The following is a 16992-nucleotide window of genomic DNA, read 5'->3' as shown; positions in this document are numbered from 1 at the left end:
TCTGTGCTGGGTCACATTTACCTATAATCACTGGCTGTCCAGATGGTGCCAATATATTTTGTATTATACCTTTCATCAACAGCCCCCTTGGCTCTAGCCCGATAGGGAGTACTTTCCCATGGCGCGCACCAAACCCCAAAGTGGATGGCCCTCCATATGTACGACAGCCTCCCTCCTTGTTTCTTTCTTGGGATGCCCCCTTAGGGGAGGTTAGGTGAATGTGCCAGCCGTGGACCTGGGTGGTTAGGAAGACGTTATGGGCAGTTTGGCTTTGAATGGCTGAACCTCTCCCCAAAGAGGGGATAAGTTAAACCCCTCTCTCCTGTGACTGTGTGCCACCCAGAACTTCATTTTGATTCATGCTGTCTACCCCATTTGGAATTACACCACCATCTCTACTGAAGACTGTTTGGTTTCCTCCTAGTTGTTTCCTCCTTTATCTGATGATGGTTAGTGAAACTGACCTGGAATAAATGAAGTTCTGATTTCATTGTTTTTTTGCCCCTCCTATCTACACCTCCCCGAATAAACTTTTGATGCAAAGTACAAGTTGTAACAGAACTAAAGGGATCTGGAGCCAGAGTTGCTGGGTTAGAGTCCCATCCTAGCCACTTCCTAGCTCTGACCCTGAGCAGGAGTTAACCTCAGGTTTTTGTTTGTTTTTGTTTTTCTCCTGTATGATGGGAATAATTCTAAGAATGCCTATGTCTGGATATTGAGAGGATCAAATAAAATAATATTTTTCAACGTGCTAGTGTTATTTTGGGCAGCGGTTTGGGCATTGTCTGTTTGGTTCCCACTCATAAATCACCTTCTGGGACAGTGTAGAAACCAGAAGAAAAGAGTGTGTGGTGGTGCAGCTCCAGCCGGGGATGTCTAACTGCCGGGCCCACGGGGAAAGCAGAGATGGGCCTGGGTATAGTTTTCAGAAACATCCCTGGGCTTGGAAGTGCTGACCAGCCACACGTGTGCATCATCAAACTCTGATCCTGATCTCTTCCTTCCTTAATATAGCCACCTTGAGAAATCAAGGGATGAGACCTATACATTTCCGCCTGATGGCAGGGCTACTGCTGGGCACAACCCCCAGGGAGGAAATTGCTGTAATTCTGGACCAGATAGCCAGGCACCTGCTGCCTTCCCAAATGGGCTTTTGCAGTCCTGCTTCTCTGTCCTCTCTGCTCAGGAAGAGCCAAGTGCAGAGTCTGCCTTTAAATCCTTGGATTATTAAAACTTGCTAAAGTGGGTTCCTCCATATCCTCGCCTCCATATGTCAACACACAAGATTTAGGGCAGTGCACCTTTGAGCCACCTGGAGACCTTGGAAAGATCCTGATGCCCAAACCACACGCAGCCCAAGGACATCAGACTGTCTGGGGTTGGGGTCAAGGCCTCAGTAGTTTTAAAGCTCCCCAGGGAGCAGGGAGGTTGCAAATCACTGCTTTACTGTGCAGTCTCCAGGGAATCCTATTAAAATGCTTTGCTGGCAAGCTCCCTGGACCACAGTGAGTACTGAGGCTCCTGGGGATCCTGTGAGCATCCAGACCCAGCACTGCCGAGTTTCCTCAACACCAGAGCCGCGCCCGCCACAGAAAGTGAGATAAAACATGGTCCAATTTGCCCCTTAAGCGACTCTTCAGCTCTTTTCCTGGCTGGCTTAAGACCAGCGCATCCCTCTTCCATGTAGGCTTTGCCAGGCAACCAGGCAGCATTGGCAAATCCGGCTCCTCCACAGCCCTTGGGTGAATTCGAGGCTCTGAGCAGTGGCCAATCTTGCTCAGAGGCTCCGTGAAGCTAGTGGCCCATTTCCCCACCCAGACGCCCATCCACACCTTAACAAATTGCCTCCATCTGCTAACAGATAGCATTGCCCGCAGGTCCACATGAGGATGGCAGAAACGTATCATGCTCTGTTCAAATTACTTTTATGGGGCAGAATCCCTGCCTCATCCCAGATGTTTCCAGAAAGGAAGCTGTTCGGGACAGCAAACAGTTGTCATAAAATTCATGTTTTGTTGTCCCCTTTCCCACATTCGGTGGCTTTCAAAAGAGTATTTTATTGGCCCTCTTCCTCTCTCTCATTAATGTGGGGGTGGTGGCCCCTTTAGGAATCCAGCACGTAGGCAGCTGGCATTTTGTGAGGCTGAGCACATCAGACTGTAACATTGATGGTCCTCAGACATGTTCTCCCAAAGGCGGCACCAGGGGGCCTGGGCAAGTTCTGGCCCAGGGGTCTCTGTGCGTGGAGGGGCAGCACCAGGGCAAGGCCAGCAGGGGGCGCTGCTAGCCCATAGTCAGAGCCCACTCAGGGGTCCCAACCCTGCAGCTTCCTCCTCAGAAAGCCCCTGGGCTTTTGTGTCAAACCCAGAGCCTAAGCCAAGGCCCTAGCCATGCTGACTTTAGGGGGGACCCCAGCATCCCATTTGGATTTGACTAAGAGCCAAGCTGCCTGAAGAGCCCCTGGTCAGCATCGGCCTGCAGTTTTCTCCACATCCTGATCTCACTGAAAAATGAGAGCCCCCACAAATCAGAGGGTGGGCCCAGGCTGGTCCAGGAGGGGTCCTGGCAATCTGGGGCCAGGGGAAGATGGGAGTCAACCAAGAGGGATCAGCCACTGTTTCCCTCAGATTTGGGGCACGATTCGTTTGAAAATCAACTAAAAGTATATCTTGAAAGCTTAAGAAAATGCTTATTCCTTTCATTTCTTTAACTCAGCCACGTCCTTGTCCCCACTCTACCAACGCCTCTACTCTGGGGTCACCAGGGCCCCTCATTTGGCAAATGCAAATCTCCATTCTCTTATCACTTGACCTCTCAGCACCATTGGACAGATGTGCTCACGCCCTTGTACTGGAAATACCTTCGCAGCTGTAGATCTTCCAAGAGATGCCTTGGGGTGAGGCTGCTGAGCCCCCTTCAACCAGAGCAGCTTCACTCTTTTCAGGCTTAAACACTAGAGTTCCATGTGAGATTTGATTTGGAAAAGGGGAGCTCAACTTTGAAAGGGTTTGAAGAAGCGTTTGGGGAAAATTCTCGCTGGTCAGCCTCCCACCCTTCCACCCACAATAATGTGCTGTGATTCCTCCTCCAGCTCAGAGGTCCTATGTCAATGTCATTTATGACCATGGATTGTTGACTGAACATGATAAACAGGGTATTTGCTTGGGTGACGAGCATGCACTGCAAACCCTAGCAATGAAAGAAAGGATGTAAGAAATAAATGCATATACGTATGTACATTCACGTAGACATGTGCATGTACATAGCCACGCTCGAAAACAAGCAAGAGGGCTCTCTGTGGATCAAGAAGTTCCTGAAGGAGTGAAGGCAGATGGGACTGGATTGAACCCACAGCCCAGGAAGCAGCTGACGGTCCTGCCCCACAAGGTGGGTGCAGCACCAAGGGTGCTCCATGGCCACAAGGAAGGGGCTGACCCCCAGGCAAGGGTAGAGAAGTCTTGGGATGATTACTGGAGTACCTCAGTGGGAGCAGCCAGGCCAGTCGACCCTCACCCACCACCCCTAGCCAGACAACAGGAAGAAGCATCTGCCTCTAGGTGGGAAAGTCAGGGTGGGGTCTTGGGAGAAGTATCTGTCAATGCCTGGGAGCCCCACGCCCAGAAGAAGCCAGCCCTTCCCCAAGAGGGAGCAGCACACCCAGCAAACCAAAGCCTCTAATAAAAATGAGCACACACTCAAAAATCACCAAACACCCGAGGAAAGCATTTGCATTCATCAAAATATGCAGAGCTGGAAAGTAGAAGTTCATGACTGTAAAGTTCCTGAGACGGAAGGCAAAGAAAGCTTGCAGTGCATAATTGAGGACTGAGAGTGCTCAGAGAAGACAGCGTCTGTAAATCTAAGGAAAATGGTCATTGAGGCCAAGGGTCTGGAGGAGAGACCCCACAGACAGACAGAGGGGGACACAACTGCCACCTGGAAGGAGGTCTAAGCTCCTGACCATCACTACACATGCACACATCAGATTGCACCCAACTCGGGGACCAGGCCACCGCAAAATGGAGCCTCTTCAAGGCTGCTTCCACTCTGGACTTCATGGAACACCCCTCCCCTGCCTACCATCCACCAAGATTACTGGGCTTGCCAGATCATTTGCCCTTATCCCGCCCCCCACCCCTTTTATCCTTTTATTGTATTTTTTTGGCCAGGGAGGAGACTTTTAAACCAGCCTCCCTATCCGTTTTCACAGACCCTAAGTAGCAAAATTGTTACAAAGGAAAGAAATCATTGAGAAGCTTAATTAGAGTCTTGGAAACTCAACCCCACACAAGACACAGTCCTAAAGCTTCAGAAGCAGTAGGAATATAACTGCCCCCAATTCTTCTCATTCAAGGGAATTCCCCCTGTTTTATTGCACCCCAACTTGGGTGGAGGGTGACACCTGAGCACACCCAAGCTTAGGGAGGTTCAGGAGAATCAGTCACTCCAGGCAGCCCTTTGCCCAGCCTTCTGGGTCCAGGACAGCTAAGGAGAGGCCCAGGGATCCTAACTACAGGGCTGACAGCAGGAGACGTCCTCAGAAGGCTGTATTCTCGGCTTGGGCCCGGGGGCCAAAGAGCTGTTCGGCGACGATCTTGCCATCGTACTTAGGCAGGGTGCCTCCAAAGTCGGCTGGCAGGATGTCCTCGTCGATCTCCTGGAAGAAGCTGGAGAGGTCATCTCCGTGGACGTAGACCTGCAAGGAAGCAGAGGAGACAGAGCTGAGCAGGGAGTGCCCTAGGATGAAGGGTTGGAGGGAAGGAAGGGGATGGGAGGACAAAGGCACAGTATGTTGTCTCTGCCCAGTCACGTCCTTCTCCATAGTCCTCCATGTTGTGCTGTCTGCGGAATCCACTCAAATCAGGACCATGGAACAGAGTCTGGGGAGGGCTCAGGTGGGGTCCCCTTCTCCCCACACTACCCCGTCTTGTCTCATGAACCCTTCCCGCTACAGCCCCCACTCACTCGCTCACTCACCCACTCACCTCGCTCACTGAGCACCTTCCCTGCGCGGCCCCGCACTCACCCTCTGGAGCAGCTTGCTCTTCAAGAAGGGCTTGACCATGTTGTAGGTCGTGGTGAAGTACCACGGCTGGTGGATGAAGTGGATGGCTTTGAACCGGGCCGGGAAGGAATCCTGCAGTGACAGAGAGCACCCCGCCACACAGCCCCCATGGCCTCAGTGCTGCCACTCACGCTCCCACTGCCTCTCCCCATGCCGCAAGGACAGACTTGTCTCATCACACGGCTGCCCCAGAGGACAGCCCACTGAAGGTTCCGTCCCTGGGCCAGCACCTGGGACACCCTGGCTGCACTGAGGCTCCAAACTGCCAGAGGGAGGCCCAGAAGCCACACGGCCCAACCCTCTCCCTGCAGATGCATAAAACCTGGCAATTAGGTAGGTAAAGAAATGGAAGGGTCACCTCGCTTGCTGCTTAGGTGACTGAGTTCTTTCAAACCCACTTGCCTGCTGAGTAGACTGCAAACTATTATAGACCACAGGGACCCACTGTCATGCCTCATGGTCCTCCAAACCCTCCCACGACCCCCACTTCCTTTCCCAGACGCACATAAGTAGATTTAAAGTTAGCTCTAAGAACGGACTAACGACACATCAGTATATACAGGAGGGAGTGGTCAGGGACGTTAGTGACATCCGTTTCTCAGGATAAATTCACATTCAAAGAGAGGCAGTGTGTCATAGGCCGACAGAGAATGTGATTCCAGATCAGAGAGCGTAGGTTCAAGTCTGGCCTGTGCCATTTTAGAGTTTCATGAACTTGAGAAGTCAGTCGAATCTCAGCCTGGCTTTCCAGGTTTGTAAAATGAAGCAGGGAAGCAGCGAGAGAACGCTCTCACGGGGGAAATGAATTCATGGATGTGAACACTTGACATACCATTGATCACCCTGCAAGTGTCTGTGGTTGTCATCGCTCTTTATAGTTATTTCTGTGGGATAGATGTCTAGGTGGTCATCTTCTCAGGTCCCTGCCAGCACCATAAAACCAGGAAACCGGGCCCAGCTGCCCAACATGTGAGAGGCTCCTGCAAGACAGCTTCCGAGTTCTCACCTGGAGCATGTCCACCATCTTCCTGAGATCGGAAGCCCGGAGGCCGGCGGCCTGCTGCATGGTAAAGCCCTTGAAGTTCTCGATGATGCAGAAGCCGTTAATCTGAGTCTCCTCGTTCTCCAGTAGCTTCTCCAGGATGAAACAATACGCCTGCAAGATCTTGGGCACAAGGTGAACAGGCTGTAAGATCTGTCCCACAAAGACAGTAAGGCTCAAGGTCCCGAGAGGAGAGCAACCTGCTACATCCTTTACTGGAGGTGCCTTGTCACAGGCTTCGAGGTGGGATATTCCACTTCCATGAGTGTATCCCAAGAAAATAACCTTGAATATCATATCTATGGTTAGATGCCAGAGGGTTTGTCCCTGTGCCCTTATAATAGTAAAGACATTGCAAACAACCTAAATGCCCAACAATAAGTGGCCAGTGACATTATGATACATTCATGCCATGGAATATTCTGGAGCAGTTAAAAATAATACATAAGACTAATGATACAGGAAAATGTTCATTCATGATATATTATTGTAGAGTATGATCCATTTTTATATGAGAAAAATATGTGTATGTGTGCATGTGTGTGTTTCTAGAAAAAATCAATTGGAAGGATGTCAATGGTAGACATCTCTAGATGGAAGAACAGTGGATGACTTTATGTTTGTGATTTTTTGTATTTTCTAAAGAGTAGATATCACTTATGTCATAAGAAAAATATTTCTGTCTCTTCCTGAATGTGTCTATACATTCACACACACACATATATGCTTCAGTCCTAAAGCCAGTATCTTATTTAGTGGAAAACACTCTAGGCATCCCTGATAAGAGCAGGAACAAGATAAGGATGTTGACTGTCTCCACCACCATTTAACTCTGTGTTGGAAGTATTAGCCAATGCAATCAAGTTAAAAAAAAAAAATCAGTGGCATAAGCAATAGAAAAGGAAAAGAAAAACAATTTCCTCTATTTACAATATTAGGATAGTATTCTTGGAAAATCCAAGAGAATCAATTATATAAATACGAAAAGAACTCAGTAAAGTACCAGGATATAAAATTAACATACAAAAACAATAATCTTCACATACACAAACAATAACCAATTAGAAGATATAATGGCAGAGAAAGCCTCATTTATAGCAACTACAGTAAAATAAATACTTGAGACAAACAATGAGAAATGTGCATAAGGTTTATGTGGAGAACTTTAAAACGCTCCTGAAAACTCAGACGTAGGCTTGTGAAAGAGAAGGCGTCCCTTGTGGACAGTACAACTGGCCAAAGATGCTGCATTCATGAAGATGCTAATTCTCCTTGAGGATGTTATTTATATTTAATGTTATCCCAACAAAAACACACCTAAGCTTTCTCCTGGGGCTAGACAAGTTAATTCTAAAGTTCATAGGGGAAAATAAACATATAAGAATAGCTAGGAAAGTCCTGAAAAAGAGGAGGAATAAGGACAGAACCAACCCTAACAGGTATCAAACATTCTATACAATCTCTATAATTAAAACAGTGTGGTACTGGAGCATGCATAGACAGAGACCCCTGGCACAGAACAGAAAGTCCAGAAATAGACCCAAGCACACATGAAAATACAGAATGTGATAAAGACAGCATCTCAAGTCATTGGGAAGAAAGACTTTTTAACAAATGGTGTCGGGACAACTAGATAGCATTTTCTAAAATGAGTTTGCACTATTTTCCTTGAAGGCTTCGTGGCACACGCCAAAGTTCTCCCAACGCAAACCCTGACTGCCCTGCTTAGGGCAGCTCTCTCAAGGGCTTGACAAGCGAAATCGCATGCTTATAAACGCAGAGACCTCAGGCTGCTAATCAGGTTGGAACCTGTGCTTTCTCGAGTCTCTCCCACCCACAGGCCACTAACCCCTGTTCTCTGTGTGCTCTCAGCTTTCAGCAGTGGGAAGGGCTGACCCTAGCTCACGGCCCACAGCTGTCACTCCCGCTTGGCAGGGACACCAGGGGGCAGCCATGTACTGGCCAGTGGGCTCTGCCTGCAAAGCTGCTGGGTTTCCAGCTGCCCTGGCACATCCTAGGAATTCCACACGCCCCCCAAAAAGGGCTTGGTGGCACTGGCTGCCTGCCTCTCCCCTCCTCCACGGACTTCACCTCCTGGGGAGCCAGGAATGAGGGTCCAAGAGAGGCCAAGATTGTGGGAGGGAATCCAGCCCAGAGGGTGGGAGGGAGCCAGGCGAGCCCCTACTGACCTCATCGAAGGTGATTTCTTCACAGTCCCAGTTCTCGATGTTGAAGAGCATGACCACTCGGCCATACCTGTCCCGACTGGAGAGGACACCAGGGTAGCCGGCCTCGATGGTGCAGCGGACGGCCTCCAAGGACAGGCTGTTGAAGAGCTCAGGGTACTGAAGCCGGAAATTCACGTAACCTGGGGAAGGGAGAGCAGAGGAGCCCCCTCAGGAAGCCCGCCCATCCTGGGGTGGCACACGGTGGGAGTCCAGAGACCTGGCTCCTCCACATGCGTCCTGTGTGTGACCAAGCAGGATACTCAACCTTTCTGAGCCCCATGTTTCCTCTCCAAAAAATGGGAGGATATTATTGGCTTATCTTACTAAATTGTTGCAGGAATTAACAAGATGCTAGGTATGAACGTCATTTGTAAACCGTACAAACATGAGGCGTAATCCTAAATCCGAGGACCATTATTACCGATTTTCTCCTTCCCATGGGCAGAGGCACAGGTTTTTCAGTTGGGCACAGGGTTAGCTGAGTCAAGGGGGGAGAAAACTCCAAAATAAAACCCAAACCCCAGGCAAGCCACAGACGCCCCTCCAAGTTCCAGCCGCACTCCACTTCACTGGTCCTGATTAGGGTCCCCCTCCCTGTGGTGGTCTCCACCACCAAGCCGGAGGGGCCAGGCCCAGAGGAGGTGTTCCAGGAGCATCAGGAATGCTACCGACCCCCTCTCGCTGCTCTGCGACACCCCAGCACACTCCCAGCCCAGCCTTCGTCCTTCTGCTCCCTCTGCCGACTGCTCTTCCCCAGAAACCTCATTTCTTTTGGGTTTTTCTTCAAAAGCTCCCTTTGCAATGGGGCCACCCCGGCCACTTTTACCTAATACTTCAACCCCTCAATCCTTTACATCTGCCTGCTTTATTTTTCTCGTTCTCCCTTCTTACTATCGAACAGTCTGTACATATTTATTTTATTTATGTGGCTTATTACTTCCACCGTTAGAATATAAGGTCCACAAGAGCAGGTGGTTTTGTCTGCTTTGTTCCCTGCTGCATCCTTTGGCCTAAAGCGGTGGTTGGCACAGTCCGGCAGTGCACTGACATTTGGGGAAGGAAAGATGAAGGAAGAAGACAACCATCAGCCTGCAGAGGGTCGGCGCAGACACCCCTCCCTGCACCAGCACCACGCTCGGGATTTCCTTAGGAAACTCGTCTTCCCTCAGCCAGCAGGGCCAGGGCAGTTCCGTCCCCGGGGCTCCTTCCCAGGGCTGGCGCCATCTTCAATTCCACTTTGCAGAGGTTTAGGTCCCTGCAAGGAGTCAGGCTCATACCCACCTTCCCTGCAGCACTGCAGAGCCAGAGCCGGGGCTCTGGGGGTGGAGGACGGGGATCCTCCTCTCCTCGGGCACCCAGTTTGGGTGACTCAGCTCTACTCATTACGTCGCAAGACTGAGAGAGAGGAGAGAGGAGCCGGATCTCTAGGAACCTGATCCTGCCAGGTTCCTTCTTTCATTGTCAGAACTGACAGGGATGATGTTGGAGGCTCTTTAGCTCACACAGCGCTGTACAGATAAGGGTAAGGAGGCTCAGCTCAGGGCAGGCAGGGGAGGGAAGTGGAGGGGTGGGTCTCCTCACTGCTTGGATGAAGGTCAAGGCCATCCGCATGACCCCCTCCCCCCGCCCCAGCCTTCCTAGGGCCGGCCCCCCAGCGCAGGCCTCACCCTTGAGCAGCTCGTAGGCGCGCCCCACGTGGAACTTCCGCGCGCGGATGAAGCGCAGGAAGAAGGCGCTGTCCCATCCCTGCACCCTCTCGGCCACCGCGCGGGCCAGCTCCTGCCCAGAGGCCGCCTGCGCCTGCACCAGCTCCTGCAGCTCTCGCACCACCTCCTCCCGGGTCTCCTCCGTCTCATTCAGCTCGTCCTTGGCCTGAAACAAGGGGGTAGTGGAGGCGCGAAGTCACGGGCTGGCGCTGAGCAAGACGCACCGGTGAGTCTCCCACCAAGGCCAGGCCAGCTGCAGGGCGGGCGAGGGGGCTGCCCCAGGGCCAGCACCCCTCCGACCGCCCACAAGGGCAGCATCTGGAGGGGCGGCGCCTCCAACTGCCAACTACTGCCTCTGAAGAGAATCAGGTCAAACCAGTCATCCTGGGTTTGTTTGCAGGAGACAGGCAGAGGTCTAAATGTTTCTAATCGTGACAGCCTACAGCCGCCGGAGCCCTCCCTTAGCACCCTGCTAAGTCCTTTAAGGGAATTATGTTTTCACATCTTTGCCACAACCCGTCACAGCAAGGTTGGTATTCTTGTCCCCATTTCTCAGGATGAGCACACCGAAGCTCAGAGAGGGGAAGATATTCTTGTCCGAGGTCACCCAGACAGAAAGAGGTGGAGCTACAACTCCTGCTCAGGCTGGACTCTTAATCGTTTTCCTCTGCTGCCTCCTAGGCTTAATTCCAGTCTTTTCAAAAACAAAGATAGCCAGCAGATGGCAGCCTACCCTTGCCCCAGAGCCGCACCTCCTCCCCTTGGGCGGCCTGGAGAAGCCCCAGGATGCCTCAGGTAGCCCTCTCTTTGGACAGCATGATGGGGGAAGGCATGGGCTGGGGAGTCAGGTCTGAGGAAGCTCAGAGCATCTTTCCACTGAGACGCCCAGGGAAGCAAAGACAGAAGCCAGGAGCTCAGGCTCAGCTCAGTCCTAAGACAGCTCTGCCATCCTCTGCAGAGCACGGTCTGATAATCTCTGAGCTGGTCCAACAACCTTCTTTCATAGGTACAAAATGCAACACCCAGAGATGGAAAGCAGTTTGCTCAAGGTCACACAGCAAATTGGAAGTAGGTCTGATTCTAGAACTCAGGCCTCTTGCCTATCTAGTGGGGGCAGCAGTTGGAGCCCCGTTCTCCAGGGCTACTTGCAAACCACTGTTCCTCACATGTGAGTCTAGGATGATCCCTCGTCCAGAGGCCCTGGGTCTTGGCACTGGTTTCACGGAACCATGTTGGTGCTGTAGTTTTGGATTAGGCTGGTTTGGATGTCTGGTCAGCCCAGCTGCTACCATGGCCCTGACCTCTAGGATGGCTCCTAGAACCGGCCAATCCATTAGGTCCAGGATGACCTGGAGAGCTGGGGCGGGACTCTGTGTACAGGAGGGAGGATGCTATTGACATTCCCCCCTGTTGCCTCCCTGGCCTGTCCCTCCTGGCACCCTGGGGCTCCTCACCTTCTGCAAGGTGTGGCGGGGTAGCTGGCTGCACCGGCCAAAGACAGGCCCGTGGTCCTTGGTTGTTAGCCGCTCCAGCTGGGCACGGAGCTCCTGTTCCTCTTCGGGGACCATGCGGAATGTGCCCGCCTAGGCAGAGAGGAGTCAGGGAAAAGCAGGACGAGGCCCCCTTCAGCCCAAGCGAGCCACTGGAAAGGGGCTGCTCAGACCCTAGATTAGTGCTTCTGCCCAAGCTCCTGGTAAGCCTCCTCCCTCTGGGTGTGTCAGGAGCCACAGAGAGACTGTAGGAGTGAGAACCCATCTCCCTGGGCAGCCCAGATGATGGAGAAACAGGGAGGGAGAGAGGGTAGGAGGGAAGGCGGATGGAGGGAGCCCAGGGCAAGGGGTACTCACCCCCTCTGACATGCTGCCTCTGGACGACTCGGAGTCCTCGGAGAAAGAAGGGCCTGCTTCCTGCGTCCTGGTCCCTCCAGGCCCCTCCTCCCTAGGAGAAGAAGTCAGGGCTGCAGTGGTATGGAGGGACTGTTCTGATACTGTCTCAGAACCATGGATCTCAGACCATCCTGTGCAGCAGAATCACCGAGGGCATTTGTTAGAAATGCAGGTGCCTGGGCCCTGCAGCCTGTGATCCTGATTCAGGAGGTCTGACAGGGGCCCAGGAATCTGCACTTTAAAGCAGCACCCCAGGTGGCTCTGAAGATGCCTCTTGGGCGACGCTTTGGCAAACCCTCCGCGAGAAGGAATACACGCAACAAGACCTCAAACCGCAATTCTTAAGACGAGTTGGTCCAGCCAGGAAAAACTCATGTTGGCCTCCAATCTGTTACATGGTCACTGCAGGATAAGGCAGTGCCTCCTCCTGTTTGTGGCCCGCCTTCTCCAGCCCAAAGGGGGACCTCAGAAACTTCCCAGCCTATTGGATGGGCCCTTCCCAGTCCATTTGTTCCCAGGAGGGGTGATGACTAGTTACATAAGCATCATACGGGGTGTGTGTGCTGTGCTTTGTGACGCACTAAGTATTTTCAAATCGATATCTCAGAGCCGGGGCTGGCATTATTATTCCCATTTTACATAGGAGAAAACAGGCCCGGGAGAATAAATGACTCGTCCAAGGTCACACAGCCAGAAATAGCCAGGGATCAGGACTCAAGCCCAAGCTGTGACTTTCAGCACCAAGAGGCAGCCTGTTGTGGCAAAAGTCAGACCTGGGTTCTGAGATGTGATTGTCCCCTGTGAAAGGGAGATGGGAGGGTTATGAAGATTTAATTAAATAACGTACACAGAAGCAGTGCTTGGCCATGCTTGGCCACCAGAATGAATCTCATCCATTGCCCACATGACAACCTGCTCACCACTGAGTATTCTGGGAGACAGCTGTCCTGTTTCCAGGTTTTCTCCTCTCCTACCTAAACATCCCCAGTGCCTTCAAGGACCCATCCCCACCCTGTGCCTGCCGCTGACCAGGTTCCCAGTGGTCAGTTCTGTCACTATTCACTGTTGGTAAGTGGCAGGGGTAGGGTTTGAAGCCAAGTCTGCTTTGACACCAAGAGCCAGGACTTCTCCAGGCAAACTCCCTAGGATAGCTGGTGTCCCGGAAAAGCCTTTAGCATCAGAGAGACCTGGGTTTGCATTTACCACCTCTGTGACTTTAGGCATGTTATTTAACCTTTTTGAGCCTCGGTTTCCTCATCTGCAAATTGAGGATAATAATCGTGCCTGCCGACTAGAGTTGTAATGAAGATCGTATGATTTCTGTAAGGTACATAGCACAGTGTTTTGCTCCAAAACATAGTTTCCTTTCTCTTTCTTAGCATTCTACTGATCACTACCCCAACTTGCACAGAGGGACTTGGAGGATCCTGGAGAATATCTGAGGATCTCCCATTTCCTGCCTCTCCCACTCCACCACCCCAGCCAGGGCAGGGAAGGTCTGGAGGCTGTAACCCAGCAACAGGAACCAAATCCGAGCCATCTCTCTGACTGGTAGACTTCCCAATATGCAGACGTAGAGATGGACAGACTGAAATGCTGCTGTGCTCTCCTTCGGGTTTTGCTGGGACAGGAATGGAGAAGCTGCTAGACCTGCCCGGAGGAGCTCGGACAGGAGAGGCAGTGGCTGGACACCCCCTAGCCAGTGAAGCAAATCATGAGGACCAGATCCTAGATCTTAGACGTGGAAGGTTAAAGTCACTACAGCAACTCCTTTTTAAATACGCCCAATCTGTTAACTTTGGTTTTTTAAAATACTGATTTATGACCTGTATACAATGAAAGAACACCCATTCCCACTCCACATTGAGTGTTTTCTAGGACTGCCAGATAAAATACAGAATGCCCAATTACATGTGAATTTCAGATGAACAACAAATACTTTTTTTTTTTAAAGATTGGCACCTGAGCTAATCTTTTTTTTTTTTTCCCTCTTCTTCTCCCCAAAGCCCCCTAATACATAGTTGTAGATTCTAGTTGTGAGCACCTCTGGTTGTGCTACGTGGGACGCTGCCTCAGCGTGGCCTGATAAGCGGTGCCATGTCCGTGCCCAGGATCCGAACCGGTGAAACCCTGGGCCGCCAAAGCGGAGCGCGAGAACTTAACCACTCGGCCACGGGGCCAGCCCCAACAAATACTTTTGAAGTATGTTCCTTCCAATATCTGGGATATCTTTATACTAAAAAAGTATTTGTTGTTCATCTGAAATTCCCATTTAACTGGGTGTCCTGTATTTTTATTTGCTAAATCTGCCATCAGGTTGGTCTGGCTCAGCCCGGAGAATGGCCAGGTAAGATTTGTTTCACAGGCAGCCTGGGATGTGGTCTCTACCCCCACCCGCCCCGGTCCTCACCCCAGTCCTGGGCTCCCTGGCCCAGTCAGGCCCCTGCTACTGACTTACCTGCTAGGTCGGCAGCTCCTCCTTGGGGCCACCTGGTGCCTGCGTCCTTGGGGAGCCAGAGCGGGGAGGTTGCCTCCACTGGGGGTGTGGTCCAGTCAGCAGCCTGGGATTAGTGTGTCACAAGGAACTTCTCACGGCCCACAGTTTCCTGTTAAATCGGGCTCACAGGGAGGCCCAGATTGGGGCTAGCGAAGCAGCAGGGGGGAGAGGGCACTGGCCTGGGCTTGGCTGGAGCCACCTCAAAGCCCTCCTTTGTGTGCGTCCGCTCCCGGGTTCCTGCTCAGCCATGTGGAAGCCGGGCTGTGGGAGTGGGATCTGGGCCAGCCCCATCCCCTCTGCCCTGCCCTCTCCCTCATCGCAGGGGGTCTGAGAAAGCACACCTTATACTTGCAAGGGAGACACGCAAGAGAGGGAGGGACATTTTCAATGTGTTTGGGGAGGCAATGGCAGCTGTGGCACATCCAGGGCTTTCAACCTCTCCTCCAACCCAGCGGGGCCTGGTGTGGTAGTTGTCAGCTCCACAGTGAGTGGGGCCAGGTGGGAAATGTCACTGGTTAAGGCTGACTGGGGAGAGGACAAGACAGGCTAACCTGCCCTCTAGGCAGAATGGAGCAGTGATAGGCGCCTGCTTGGGAACCAGACACCCACTGTGAAATCCTAGCTCCAGCACCTTCTAGCTGTGAGAAGTGACTTCACTCCTCCGTGATTCAGTTTCCTCCTCTGAGAAGTGGGGATAACAGAGGACAGGCTCATGGCTTCAGTGAGGATGAGGTGCTCAGCTCATTGCCCAACTCTCAGTAAATATAAATGCACAGTAAATGTTGGCAGTTACTCCAAATACAGAATCAGGAGGATCTGGGTGGAGCGGACTCGTATTATCTAACTCTCTGTACAGCAAGAAATCCCTCTGCAGCCCGTCGACTTGTAGCTTCAGTCTCTGCTTTGGTATTCCACAGTGGTGGGGGGAGGCGGGAAGAGGGATGGTGAGGTGTGTGTGATTATTTAGAATATTTTCTCTCCAGGATTCCAGGGGCAGGGAGCTCCCTGTTCCCACTACTGGAAAATCCCCCTAGTTTTAAAACTCATCCTTGGTCTGAGCCCCAAGCAGCCTTCCATAATGTCACCCTCGGTCCTAGTTTTGCCTCCTGGAGGCGCCAGGGCCAGGGTCAAGCTCCTGTGTGCAGGACATTCTCCAGAATCCGCCCCCAGAAATGCTTTTTGGTTTTCCCCAGAAGTAGTTCTTGTTTTTCAACCCATTCCTACCTGGGGATAGGTTTGGGGTCTCTTCACCCTCCTGTGCCCTCTCCAGAGACCCTGGGGCTTGTGAGAGTGTCACTGAAGGGCAGTGCCCTGGGGCCAGCACCTGACCCTGCCTCTCGGGACCCCTTCCTCTAGAGCAGGCTACGACACCTGAGGCTTGGATGTTGGGGTGCAGCAGAGTAGCCTCAAGCCCTTTGCTCCCAACAGCCCCTTCTCTGAGCTCCTGCTCTGGCTGCTGTTTGGCTCTTGGGCTGTTTCACTCCCAAGTCCTCTCTGGAGCCGGCGAAGCCCTCATTTCTGTCATTCTGTTCCCTGGCAGTCTAGTCCTGCACTGTCCAATACAGAAGCCACGAGCCATATGTAGCTTTTCAGCGCTTGAAATGGGGTCATGTGACCAAAGAACTGAATTGTTAATTTTATTTAATTTGAATTAACTTAAATTCAAATTTAAAAACTGATGCTGGATTCAGTTATTAGAAAACTTTTAAGTAGGTTGGGAACAACTTAGGTGTGTGATTTTACTTTTTCAACTGTAAATTTTGTGATCAAATATTTCTGATAAAAATTTCAAGTCCAACGTGAGATGTGCTGTCTATATATAATACCTACTGGATTTTGAAGACTTAGTACAAAAAAAAGAGTTTAAGATTTCTCATTAACAATTTTTATATGGCTTCGTGCACTGAAAGGATAATGTTTTGGAAATATTGGGTTCAAAATATATTAGTGTTAATTTCACTTGTTTCTTTTTACTTTATTTTGACGTGGTTATTAGAAAACTTAAAATTTTCTAATTGTAATTTAATTTTAACGGCTCCCGTTACATTTGTAATGGACAGTGCTGGTCTAAACCTTGCCACTCTTCAAAGTGTGGCCCACAGACCAAGAGCATGAGTGTCATCTGGGAGCTTGTTAGAAAGGCAGGGTCTCAGGCCCTTCCCCAGACAGGCTAAACCAGAATCTGCCTTTTAAGAAGGACCCCAGGTGATTCGTATGCACGTAAACGTTTGAAAACCACTGCCCTGGAGAGCTTCCGGCCCTCTCCCCACCTGCCTGTGCCCAGCACAGTACCTTGCCTGACCTCTCACTTCCCATCAACTCTGAGGATTGGTGGGGAAGTAGACTGGTGACTTCCTTTGGGGGCAGGGCAGTGGTGGCCCACTTAGTCATTTCGGGGGAGGCAGCACAGAAGCGAGGACAGAGAGGGAGGGTCTCCTGCCCAGGTTCTAGGCCTGGCCCTGCCTGCTACAAGCCATCGACCCTCTCTGGCCTCCATTGCTACACCTGTAAAATGGTGTTATGGGCTTAATTGTGTCCCCTGTCTGCCCACCCCCCCAAATTCATATA

At 51.4% G+C, this 16992-nt stretch overlaps 1 protein-coding gene across 2 annotated transcripts; it reads right to left on the bottom strand.

The window, feature by feature from the left end:
- Positions 1–4243: 4243 nt before the first annotated feature.
- RLBP1 (retinaldehyde binding protein 1) lies at positions 4244–14513 on the bottom strand. 2 transcript variants are annotated; one of them, XM_014842690.3, is made up of 8 exons: positions 14386–14513; positions 11889–11979; positions 11496–11624; positions 10003–10207; positions 8297–8475; positions 6072–6230; positions 5027–5137; positions 4244–4696 (listed from the first exon to the last, which is right to left on the bottom strand). In XM_014842690.3, the coding sequence occupies exons 2-8, from the start codon at positions 11898–11900 to the stop codon at positions 4538–4540; spliced, it is 954 nt and encodes a 317-aa protein (XP_014698176.1). In that variant the 5' UTR covers positions 11901–11979; positions 14386–14513; the 3' UTR covers positions 4244–4537. The 2 variants fall into 2 exon arrangements, with proteins under 2 accessions (XP_014698176.1, XP_014698177.1); XM_014842691.3 differs by lacking the exon at positions 14386–14513 and having other exon boundaries at positions 11889–12154.
- Positions 14514–16992: the final 2479 nt, after the last annotated feature.

Source organism: Equus asinus, chromosome 2, assembly GCF_041296235.1.
Source record: "Equus asinus isolate D_3611 breed Donkey chromosome 2, EquAss-T2T_v2, whole genome shotgun sequence".
NCBI lineage: Eukaryota > Metazoa > Chordata > Mammalia > Perissodactyla > Equidae > Equus > Equus asinus.
This window is presented reverse-complemented; position numbering and strand designations above follow the sequence as displayed.

What these genes read in the sequence shown, in the direction of transcription:
- RLBP1 (XM_014842690.3), bottom strand. An exon ending in AAGAAATCACCTTCGATGAG is followed by an intron (nt 6,231 to 8,296) that starts GTCAGTAGGGGC and finishes CTTGTGCCCAAG; the next exon opens with ATCTTGCAGGCGTATTGTTT. An exon ending in AGAGCAAGCTGCTCCAGAGG is followed by an intron (nt 4,697 to 5,026) that starts GTGAGTGCGGGG and finishes GCTTCCTTGCAG; the next exon opens with GTCTACGTCCACGGAGATGA.